Source organism: Phascolarctos cinereus, unplaced genomic scaffold, assembly GCF_003287225.1.
Source record: "Phascolarctos cinereus isolate Bilbo 61053 unplaced genomic scaffold, phaCin_HiC Scaffold_5;HRSCAF=322, whole genome shotgun sequence".
Taxonomy (NCBI): domain Eukaryota; kingdom Metazoa; phylum Chordata; class Mammalia; order Diprotodontia; family Phascolarctidae; genus Phascolarctos; species Phascolarctos cinereus.
The window spans coordinates 423320712-423332825 of record NW_027555958.1 but is presented as its reverse complement, the minus strand read 5'-3'; the positions used below and the strand labels follow the sequence as shown (position 1 = coordinate 423332825).

At 41.0% G+C, this 12114-nt stretch overlaps 1 protein-coding gene across 2 annotated transcripts in view; it reads right to left on the bottom strand.

The window, feature by feature from the left end:
- The window catches only part of RXRG (retinoid X receptor gamma), a 201938-nt gene that overhangs the window by 9396 nt on the left and 180428 nt on the right, over positions 1–12114 (bottom strand). For both annotated transcript variants that reach the window (XM_078154554.1, XM_020988596.2), the window contains 4 exons: positions 8730–8890; positions 8490–8619; positions 3286–3418; positions 1582–1673 (listed from right to left, as the gene is read on the bottom strand). In XM_078154554.1, the coding sequence (XP_078010680.1) occupies positions 1582–1673; positions 3286–3418; positions 8490–8619; positions 8730–8890 (516 nt within the window). The remainder of the gene's footprint in view (positions 1–1581; positions 1674–3285; positions 3419–8489; positions 8620–8729; positions 8891–12114) is intronic.

The following is a 12114-nucleotide window of genomic DNA, read 5'->3' as shown; positions in this document are numbered from 1 at the left end:
TCCTTGGGAATTTCCCAGACCCAAAGTTCACAGGTTGAGAAGATGAGACTCATATTTGGAGTAGGGAGAGGCGGGAGGGGAGGTATCAGGCTTTCCCCATACCCTTCAGTTTGTACCAGCTGCATGGCTGCCTATCTGACCAGGGCTGTCAGACATTGCTGTAATCCTCAGGAAGCACTGAAATAGTCCTTGAGTGGGCCCCTGCTCACCCTGCCCCACAACTTGTTGTCATTGTTCATCATTTCAGTCACATCCCACTCTCCACGACCCCATTTGGAGTTCTCTTGGCAAAGATACTGGAATGGTTTCCCATTTCCTTCTTCAGCTCATTTTACAGATGAGGAAACTGAGGCAAACAGGGTAAAATATCTTACCCAGGGTCACGCAGCTTGTCTGAGGCCAGATTTGAATTTAGGAAAATGAGTTTTCCTGATTCCAAGCACAGCGCTCTACCCACTGTGCCACCCAGCTGCCCATAACTAAAACTAGCTATTTCTACAACTAGAAGGCCTTCTCAGTCACCTCACTGAATCATGGAGGTGATCCTGAATTCTCAAAACGCTGTGCCAGGGGAGGGCAAGCTTGAGCAGGTTCTTCAAATTCAGTCCCGTCAACTGACTGATTCTGGAATCCAAAGATTAATCAATACACAAGCATTTAATAAGTACCTACTAAGTAGCAGGCACTGTTTAAGGTACTGGGAATGCAAAGACAAAGGATGAAAACAATTTCTACTTGCAATGAGCCCTTACAGGATGTTCCAAAAGTCTTGGTGCCATCTTAAACTATCTGCACCAAAACTTTTGGGACATCCTATATGTTATCAGATAGGACTGTATATATCTAGGTATGCACGCATGTACTACATACATGTATATATGTAGAATATGTAGTACAACCAAAAGGTAGTTTGGGAGGAAGGGCACTAACAGTTCGTGGTAGGAGAAGGTCAGCAAAGGCTTTCTAGATTAGGCATTCCAATGTTTGTTGATTGAATACAAAATGCTTTGTAAACTCTGAAGCACAAGACAGATATAGTATTATTGTTGTTATCATTATTATAGTTATCATTATTATTATTTACTAATAGACTCTCTTCTTATCAAAATAACTTCATGAGGGCAAGGAATATGTAATTCGTCATCTGTATCACCACCACCTCCATTTAGGTCTGTATTCTACACATAGCAGGTAATTAATAACTGTTTCCTAAACTGATTTGGCAAAGCTGACCCAGAGGACTGAGTCAAATAGTGCTCTGGGAGCCCATGAAAAAAAAAAAAAAGAAATAATAATCAGAGTAGCCATCATTTGAATAACATTTTAAGGTTTGCAAAGTGCTTTATCTATGTTGCTATCTCATTTATTCCTCCTAACAGCTCTGTGAGAGGTAGGTGCTATTATTGTTTCCATTTTACAGATGGGAAAATTAAGTCTGAGAGAGATGAGAGTGGCGTGATATGCCCAGGGTCACTTTGCCAAATAAGAACTGAGGCAGGATTGGAATTCAGGTCTCCCTGACCCCAAGTCCGACGCTCTATGCACTGGCAGCCTCAGAGGACCTTAGCACAGCAGACTTACCTGGGTTAAACAGGACAATGGCCCGCAGGCAGCCTAACTCGGATTTATCCATCTGCATGTCTTTCATTTTAGAAACCAGCTCAGTGAGAACTCTGTTCACAGGAAGCAAGAAGAGGTAATCAGCACAGTGAGAAAATGCCAGGTACAGAGCCAAGCTACAGCACCGAAGCAGAGAAATCCAGGGCTGTAGACTCGGGGGAGGCATTCTGAAAAAAAGAGCTTTGACTTTCCCCCATTTCTCTTCCTGGGTTGTTTTCTTAGTCTCGAAGGCCCCAGAGGGCAGGGGCCAGGTCCTAATCACTTTTTGTTATCTTGCAGCCAATGCAACCTTTTTTACTTTGATTCTTCCCAGAAGGGGTTAACATAACCAAGTGTTTTGTTTAGTTTTTGTTTGCATAGGAGATTTTGTTTTTGTTTCATTTTGTTTTGTTTCTTAACAAACCACATTTCATCTGGGGAAGAATTTCTTCCAGCAACGCAAATCAACTGCTCATCTGAAATTGAATTCTGAGAAGTTAAATGCTGTGATTGTTCGTCATCCTTCATTTTCGAAACAAGACTTGAACCCAGGTCTTCCTGAGTCCTCAGCTGTCCCATTACCCACCATGCCACAGGGCCTCTCTGCATATCTACGTAGCAGATGCTCAATACAGACTGATTGAAGTGTGCCATGTTGAAATCAGAGTTGGAGTGAAAGGGCAGACCTGGATTCTAATCGCAGCTCTGGAATGAACTCTGTGTGAATTTGGGAAAAAAGTCACTTCCTCTCTCAGTTTCCTCATCTATCAAATGAAAGGGTTGCATTTGATGACCTCTAGGTTCTGTGAAAGCTCTAAAATTCTAAAATTTCATTCAATGGGGGAAACAGACATCATAGCAAGGTAGGTAAATGTGTTTTCAAGTTATAGCATGAAGATAGAGGCCATAGTCTAGGACTGTAGAAAAAGACGGAGGGCATCTACTCCCTCCCCCCCACCCAAGTCACCGATCTCCATGCTACTTGCATTTATTCCCTTTAAAATAATAGTTCATCTGTCTTTATCTGATATCCACAGTCTCTCTATATAAATAGATGTGTATAAGCACACATATACATACATATATATATATGTATGTATGTATGTATGTATGTATGTATGTATGTATTTTTGTTGTTCATTTGTTTCAATCATCTCCAACTCTACATGACCCAATTTAGGGTTTTCTTGGCAAAGATACTGGCGTGGTTTGCCATTTCCTTCTCCAGTTCATTTTACAGATGAGGAAACTGAGGCAAACAAGGTTAAATGACTTACCCAGGGTCATATGGCAAGTAAGTGTCTGAGGTCTGATTTGAATTCAGGTCTTCCCTGGTGGTCTGTCCACTGTACCACCTAGCCACCTGTATATATGTATATAGTGTACTTATACATATGCATATATGAATGCATGTGTATTTATACCCATGTGGGTACATACATGTATATACACAAACACACATGCATATACATACATATATGAATACGTGCTTATAACATTATGTACATTATAAATATGTATGCATACACATACACATATTTTTATTTTCTTCCTCACCATCTCAGGCACAAAAAGCAATCTATGGATGCTTTGCCTATGCGCAGAGCAGCCTCAGGCTCAGTGCTGCCAGGTCCTATCCAGAGCACAAACTCCAACCCAGGAATTCAGGAGGAGAAGGAAAAGCACCTGTCAAAGATGGACCCAACCCCAGCGCTGTGAGCACTGCTTCGGTGGACGTGCAAACCAGTGGCAAGGAGGATTCCATCCTGTACAGACACCGAGCGATGGGAGAAGGAGGCAATCAGCAATTCGTTCCAGCCTGGGAGAACAAGAAAGGAGATGGAGCTGGGTGGAAGCTGACCCCTTTAACCCAGAAATAATGACAACAACAACAGCATTCCATGTATTTACACATCACATGTCTTTAATCCCATCAAAGTGTTTTTGCAATTGTAGTCTCATTTGAAGTTAATAGCTTTGTGATACAGAAAAGTTTTAGCAAACCCATTTGACAGATGGGGAAACTGAAATATGGAGAGATTAAAAAACTTGCTTAAGACCATACAGCTAATTAATAGAAGAGCTGAAAATAGGTATTAGTTGTACACTTTTGTATGCCATGGGGTCTTTCCAGCATTACCTAGCAGAGTGGCCAGAGGGCAAATACCATGTCTTCTGAGTAAATTAGTCCATAGACATATAGGTCTATCTATCTGTCTGTCTGTCTATTTGTATATGTAGAGAAAGAGAGAGAGAGACAGAGATACGGGGGGGGGTAGAGACAAGAGAGATACACAAAGACAGAGAGAGACAGAGAGAACCTATTATTTGCAAAGCACTGTGCTAAGAATGGTGGGGAGTACAAATAAATGTGAAGTTCCTTCCCTCAAAAAGTTCATAGTCTAATTCTGTTTCTTTGGCACCTTCATTAACACTTCCCGTGATGCTTAATACATGGCTGCTTACCCACCCACAGCATCCATCTCCGTCAATCTTTCTTAATTCAGCTATTGCATGATTATACAACTAATTTCTATGCAATTTATTTATTCCCCATTCAGATGTTGGTTGCCTAGCACCACGCTGGACACTGTTCAGGATATAAAGAAGGATGATGTGATCTCCAACCTTTTTTGGGAACCTATAGTCTAGCAGAGTTCCTGGTTCATATCCAGCTGCCCCCTCCTGGCTCAACAGATAGAGTACTGGACCTGGAGTCAGGAAGATCTGAGTTCAAATTTGGCTTCAGACACTTACTAACTGTGTGATCCTGGGTAAGTCACTTAACCTCTGTTTGCTTTAATCCACTGGAAAAGGAAACGACAAAACACTCCAGTGTTGCCAAGAAAATCCCATGGACTGTATGGTCCATGGGGTCATGAAGAGTTGGACACGAATGAATGACTGAACAACAAATAGTCTAGAAGGAACAAATGAAAGTATTGTCTCAAAAATCAAAGAAACATAGGCCATTCTTGGGCTAAATGGTGTCCAAGGTCTAGAATTAAGGGATGAGAAACATTGTCATCCTCCTACAGTGGAATACTTAGAGAAAAGCAGTAAGGAACACTTTTCCACATTACTTGAAAAAAATCAATGTACACATTTTAATGCCAGGAAAATTTTCTTTTCATGTGATATACACATGCATATATATATATATATATATATAATCCTTTTATGATAAGTTGTCACACGCACCGCAGTAAAAGCTCAGAATCTCCAATGGGCACCGACAGATAGGAGACAACATTTCAAACACAGGGAAAGACATTTTCAAACATTAACTAGGATTCAAAATAATTTCTCCTGGCTCATCAGTGTACAACACACTTGTGCCAGGGAGTTAGAATCCTACACAGCCTTAAACAAAGGCCTTCACCTTCCTTCATGTCATCTGCACAATAAGAATCACAATAGTGTTTTAATATGTTGGACTTTCATGAGGCTAATTCCTCCTTTTATGCCCAGTCATTAATTCCTACAGTCTTGGAAAGTCATACAAATCTTATATTGTTGTTGCCTAACAGGAGGTGTCCTACTTCTTTTAAACATGTTAAAAACTTGTTTAAATCACAGGATATTAGACTTGATGCTGGAAGGAAGTTTAAAAGATATTAAATTCAGTCCCATCATTTTATAGATGAGGTAACTCAGGCCCAGGGAGGCTATGGGATTTGTCCAAGCTCACATAGCTCAATGACAGAGCCAAGGCAAGAACTCAGAGAAAGGATAAAATCTTTTATTGTATAAATGAAGACAAAGATAAAGTTCCAAGTCATCCACTATCCGGTGGTAGAGTAAAACTCAAATGTCAGTAGTTAGTTACTAACAGATTCTTTCCTGGGAGACGGTTTTGATTTGGGGAGGAAAGAGAATAGTTACCCGAGGAAAAGGGTAAAGAAAAAAAAGTTTTGAGGTAGCAAAGGGAAAATGTGCTTCACAATTTTGCCTGGAACTAGGTTTAGGTCCTTTTCTATGACTGGAAAATGTGTCCTTTGTCAACTTGGTGACTAGAACATAGAAGTAGCTGTTTAAGACATCTCTTTGCCTGCGCAAAAATAGATTCTATTTACAGACGTGCCTCTTTTATCACAAAGGTGGTTTTATGGCTGTCAAGAGTCCTTTGATTAAAAAAAAATTGTCGGAGCCAAAATGGCGGCGTAGAGGCAACAATCCAGCTTGACTCTCCCAATATTCCCTTCCAAACAACTTTGAAATAACTCCTAAAGTCAAATGTTGGAGCAGCAGAGCCAACAAAAGGTCAGAATGAGACATTTTTCCAGCCTAAGACAACCTAGGAGGTTGGCAGGAGAGGTCTGTGATGCCAGATCAGCCCGGAGCATGGTAGCAGCATAGAAATAAATAAATAATGTGATGGGTTTTTTAAAGAAAAACAAAATTATCAGACTTCCTCGTTTTTCAGAACACCTGCATAGATGTGACTGAGAAGCAAATAGTGTGGTTTCTTGCCCACAAACCCAACAAACTGGACTTGAAGCATGAGCATAAAGTATGAAAACAACAGGAGTGATCAAAGACAAAAGGAGTACAAAACTCCAGCATATCGGCCATTTCTCTCTCTGGTGTTATCTCATTGGTGGCATTATCTCAGTGGTGGGACTGTCAGCGTCCTGAGATCTCTGACATAGGAAAGCCTAGAGAAGAGGGAAGTCATCCAAAAGTTCTGGCTGTCACTGACTTAATGACAGATTCGTCATTGCCAAACCTTTCACATCCTCTATGCCCAAGACCTCAGATCACTTATAAAACCTGACATATAGTTCTCTAAAAACAAATGTAACACAAAGACACACACACACACACACACACACACACACACACACACACACACACACACACACGGAAAGACACCCCCCCAGAATAACAAATGCCTTTCTTCTTCCCAAAAGAGGTCTTGCCTGGTTCCCTTCAAGTAATAACAACAAAACAACAACACAATAAGCTGTAGAAGGGGCCAACCCAAAGAACACTAGCCCAACAGCTCTGGCTAGCTCTTCTTTAATTGCTTTCTGCAGAAAACCGAAGAGTGAAAGAGAAGTCAATGAAAGGATCGATGCTTTTGCCCATGGCTGCTGTTTGTTGACCTCGCAGTACAGAAGACCTTCTTTCTGAGTGTGGTCACTTGGGGACTGTGTCCCCTAATCTAAGTCTCTTCTCTGTTCTTTTTGGCTATTAGGAGAATTGAAGGGATGGTAGATTGTTTGCAATTATTTATCCTCCCCTCCCTAGCACCAACTCTCCCTCAAAAAAAAAAATAATAATGCACATGTTGCTATGATGCTTCCAATGGAATCCTTTCTATTTGTTCCTGCCAGAGGAAAACTTATTAGAAAAATTAAAGACAGTTTCCACTGGCTGAGATTTTCTTCCAAAATGAGAAGACTTTACTAAGTGTATATCAAACTAGGCAACTACCTTGGCCCCAAGTGGCCACTGGAATCATAATATTGAAGCAAATCTTCCTTTTGAGGAGGTCAAGAGCCCTAGCTCTCCAGTGTTACCAGCCCCACACCGATTGAGTCACAAAAAAAAGCCAACATATGAGTTCCTTAGGAACTTTAAATTTCTTTATACTGATTTCCCCAGTGCCTGACATAGTGCCTGACATGTAGTAGATGCTGCTCGATTCATTGATAAACAATGTTCTTTCATTACAGGAAGGAATTCAATGTAAAGATCTCTTTTCTTGCCAAACTATTCTTCAATTAGCTGCCAAACTGATGTTCCTAAAACAGAGATCTAATCATGTCACACTTTCCCCTGCAAATACACACACACACACACACACACACACACACACACACACACACACTCACTATTTAATAGCTCCCTATTGCCTCTATGATAAAATGCCAAATCTTAAGCCTGGCATTTAATGTCCTTCACAACCTGACTCTTACTTACTTTTTTTTGGTCTTAGTCCATATTATTCACCTTCACATGCTCTGTCTCTGTCAAACTGGCCTGCTAGATGTTGCCAGTAGGTGATGTTCATGTCCTGTCTTTGTGTCTTGTCACTTGTGTTCCCCCGTGTCTGGATGGCAGTCCCCTCTCCCCTCTGACTCAATCCCTAGATTCCTCCAAAGCACAGCTAGCACGCCACCTTACACGAAATCTTTCCTGATTGACCTCTGAGCCCCAATTAGCACTCCATTTCTCTTGAAATCGCTTTGTCTGGGCTTTGTATTTAATGCCTTATGCACATGTCATATCCCTTGGCCCAATACCTGGAACCTAATAGGCTCTAGATACTGAATTGAATCCTAGACTGTATCCAAGGATGCTTAGTTACTAAATACTGGTTCAAATTTCTATAGCCCTTTAGAGCAAAATATAGCACTTTGCTCACAACTCTGTGAGGTAGAGAGTGTAAGTTGTGATTCTCATTTTACAAACGAGGAAATTGGGATTCAGAAAATACATTGGTAATTAGTGTTAGAATCAGGACTTGAACTCAGCATCCAGTGGAACTGAAGTGTAAAAAGTCTCCATATAACGTGGTCCCAGAATGGAATACAGTTTTAGTACATATTTTATACTGTAATTACAATTATCAATAATAATAACTAGTGCTTATGTAGCAGTTTGAGGTTTGCAAAGTGATTTACAGATATTATCTCGTTCTATTCTCACATCAATCATGGGAGACAGTTGTTATAGCAATTTTATGATGAGGAAATTGGGGCAGAACAAGATCACATAGGTAGTAAGTGCTGAAGGTCACATTTGAACTCAGCATTTCCTGACTCCAGGTCCAAGGCACTATCCACTGTGCCAACCACCTACTGGATGGTATAACAGTTCCAGGATAATTCCAAGATGGCAGCTCAGGTAAACAGAAAAGAAGGGACCCACAGCCCCTTTACCTGCCCGAAGAAGAATAACTTGGTCTTCCAAGGTGAGGTCAGAGAAGTGGGGGATGCGTTTGGCCCATTCAACAAGAGTAAAGAGCTGCTTATCAGCAGCATGGCATATGTTGGTGACGGGATCATTTGTCTAAAGAAAGAATAAATAGGGAGATGTAAACATAGAAAACGGGACTGGAAATTCCACAGTTTGGACAGAGGCCATCTGGCCACCCAGGACCCTCATCCATGGCCACTTACCGAGTTCTCCATGTTTGTGTCTCCATAGGATTCAGTCTTTGGTTCAACAGCAAGTTCCGCTTCGAGGATCCTCTCCACCGGCATGTCTTCATGGCCACTGCTGGTGGACTCCACTTCATTCTCAGCCCTCTCGCGGCTTCTCTGTCTCTCCTCTTGCACAGCTGGAACAGAGCAGGGCACACAGGCATTACCTGCTCCCCTTCCCAGCAAAAAAACACATGCATACTACTCTTATTTTAAGGAAATTGAATCCTCTGGTTCTTTTACAATCTCATTGTTCTGGTAAGAGAGACCTGAGGTTCTGGGAGTCCTCCTCAATCCTCTTCAGAATCTTAAAACATTTTTTATTCTCAGCTGAAAAGAGAAAATCATACTTTTCCAAGAAAAGCCCAAACTTGGATTTCAGAATATACTTTGCTATTTTAAAAAAATCTGTGGTTTCATTGGCCTGGGTACTGATTCCACTAATCACAACCACTTTCCAGCACTGATTTCTGTCCCTGCTACCTCTAACAGTAAGAAACTGGCATCTGTTTCCAACTTTCCTGACGGATAGAAGAGAACTCTGATGTCGAAACCATAGTGAAGGCTGGCTGGTCTCAATGAAGAGGAACAGACAGTCCTGCTGGATTCTTCCTTAATACCCTAGTGGCCGAACCTAGGTTAGGTTTAATGAGGAGTGTCATTATCATTATCATCTCATTATATAACCCTTTTTTAAAGGTGGTTAGGTGGACAAATAGATAGAGCACTGAGGATGGAGTCAGGAAGACCTAAATTCAATTCTGGTCTCAGACATTTATAAGCTATGTGATCTTGGACAAATCATTTAACCTTTGTCTGCCTTAGTTTCCTCAAATGTAAAATGAGGATAATAATAGGGAGGGAAGGGATATATATTTACATAGTAACTATTACGTGTCAGACGCTGTGCTAAATGACTTAATAGAACCTACCTCCCAAGGTTGTTGAGAAAATAAAATTAAATAATATTTGCAAAGCACTTAGCACACTACCTGGCACATAGCAGGCAATTAATGAATGTTTGTTTCCATCTTTAAAGTTTACAAAGATCTTTACACATGCTATCTCATTTGATCATCCCAGCAACCCTAGGAAACAAATATTATTATCCCCATTTTACAGATGAAACTGAGCCTGAGAGAAGTCAAGTGACTGACTTGGGTCACAAAATTAGTAAAGTGTCTGAAGCAGGATTGGAACTCAGCTCATCCTGACTCTAAGAACAAACATTTTGTCCACTGGGACTCCTAGCTAGTGTTAGAACAAAATTGTCACGGTCTACAGAGGTGACTTTGACCCCTGGCATTTTCCCTATCCTACTGGGAAAGTAGACAGTGCTTCAGAAATATCCTTAGTAGACAATCTATGTGAGTTGTAGACCATGGGAGGTGCGTCTCTGGATGGACTTCACTTAGCTAAGTGGGACCTAGGACATTGCTGGGCCTGCAGTGGGAGCCTTTCCAGCTTAGTAGAACCAGCTAGGGCTTGGGCTCCATTGACATAACTTTGGAGAGCCCAGAGTCACCTCCATGTCATAATAAGCAATGAGGTCAACTTTAGGGGAAGACCTTCTTCAAGACTGATCAACAAAATTAAATATCTTACAGGCTTTCAAGTCCAGGCAAAATGGTCCTGATTCATATTCCTGTGCAACTGACATTTAGGCAGCATAATAAGTAGAGAGTAAAAAAGCAACCAAAAAACCTGAGTTCAAATCCTGCCTCAGGCAGTTTGCTACCTGTGTGACCCTTGGCAAGTTACTTAACCTTGCTCAGCCTCAGTTTCCTCACTTGTAAAATGAGGATAATAATAGCACCTATCTAACACAGCTACTATGATAATCAAATTCAGTAATATGTCTTTAGTGCTTTACAAATTTTCAAATGCTGTGGCAGTGTTATTGGGTTGTTTCAATTGTGTCTGACTCTTTGTGACCCCTTTTTTTGGGGGCGGATCTTGGCAAAGATACTGGAGTGGTTTGCCATTTCCTTCTCCTATCGCAATATTAGCTATTATTTAAATCTTCAGTAGGTTTTCAGTTTAAAAAGTAAGGTCAAAAGATAGCAGAATGCTCCCCACCGTGATCCTCACATGGCATTCCAGGACACATTTTTATTAATCTTTGTTTTGTTAGATAACGACAATAAAAATAAAACCTATTAGATTTGAGATTTACAAGGTCATGAGTTCAAATAGCACAATTATTGCTTTCAAGGAACTTCAGATCTCAGCTCCTGCTGTCCCCTCTCCTTCCAGCATTTATTTGTTTCCAAAATACATCTTCCTCCTCTACCTCAGTTGCCTACACTGTATACAACTCTTAAAGGCAATTCAATCTTTCCTAATAAAAAAAGATATTTTAAAAACTACAGGATGCACATCATCCCTGGCACTCAGAACCTGTTGTGTCCATCCTAGGAACCTGACTTCACCCAATCCAGCATGTTGGAGGCATGTCATGTAGGCAACTATCAGTCTCCAGTGAAAGAAAGGAAGATGTCATGCTCCTCAAGGACATTTCAGAGGAATTACCTACTTTCCTAAAAGGATGCAAAAATTGCCAGAGGTCACTATCTGTACCTTGGAGTTTAGTGATTTTGTTCTCAGGTTCCCTCTAAACCTAACATGCTAGGTCTGCCCGGCAAGGGGGAAAAGGAAGGCCCAAAACACCACTCAAGTTCTCTTCAAAAGGAGACCAATTTTCTTCCTTGAGGCACAGGCATCAAAAGAAAAGCTGGGGACAGGTGCCAGTTTCTCACTCCTAGAGGTAGCATGGAGAAAAGTCAGTGTTGGAAGCATCCTCTTCCCAAGACTCAATAATGTTATCCTTCACAGCTGTTGGAGGACTGCAAATTCAGGTACAGCTACCCCAAGAGCCACTTTCAACTCACTTTCCTTCTTTCTCTCTTGCCAAAGCGTGTGGTTTTTTTTTCCCAAGCTAAAGGATGGTTTCATAGAAACGCTTGAGATGGAAAAATAATCTTGTGTGGGGATAAGAAAACTCCCAATCTACTCCTGACTTCATTTCATCGTATTCTTTTCAATAGAGGTGGTATTCTATCTTTATGAGGGGGAAAAACCCCCACAGCTTTGGAAGTCTTTGGAAGCAGTAACCGAAATGGCCACAAGATGAGGCTGTTTCCCCAAGAAAGTGTTTCTATTTGCTTTTGTCTGTGTAGGCTTTATGTATATATGTCTGTGTGTTTGTCTCTACATGTGTATGCCCCTCTATCTTAACCAAACTGTACTGCTTGGTCTCTGTCATTTCTTCTTTCTCTTTTCTTATCCACTTACTAGTGCTTTTTTCAATGACTTTGTATAGAAGTTAACACTCATGTTGCAAAATATTGAAAGACTTTGT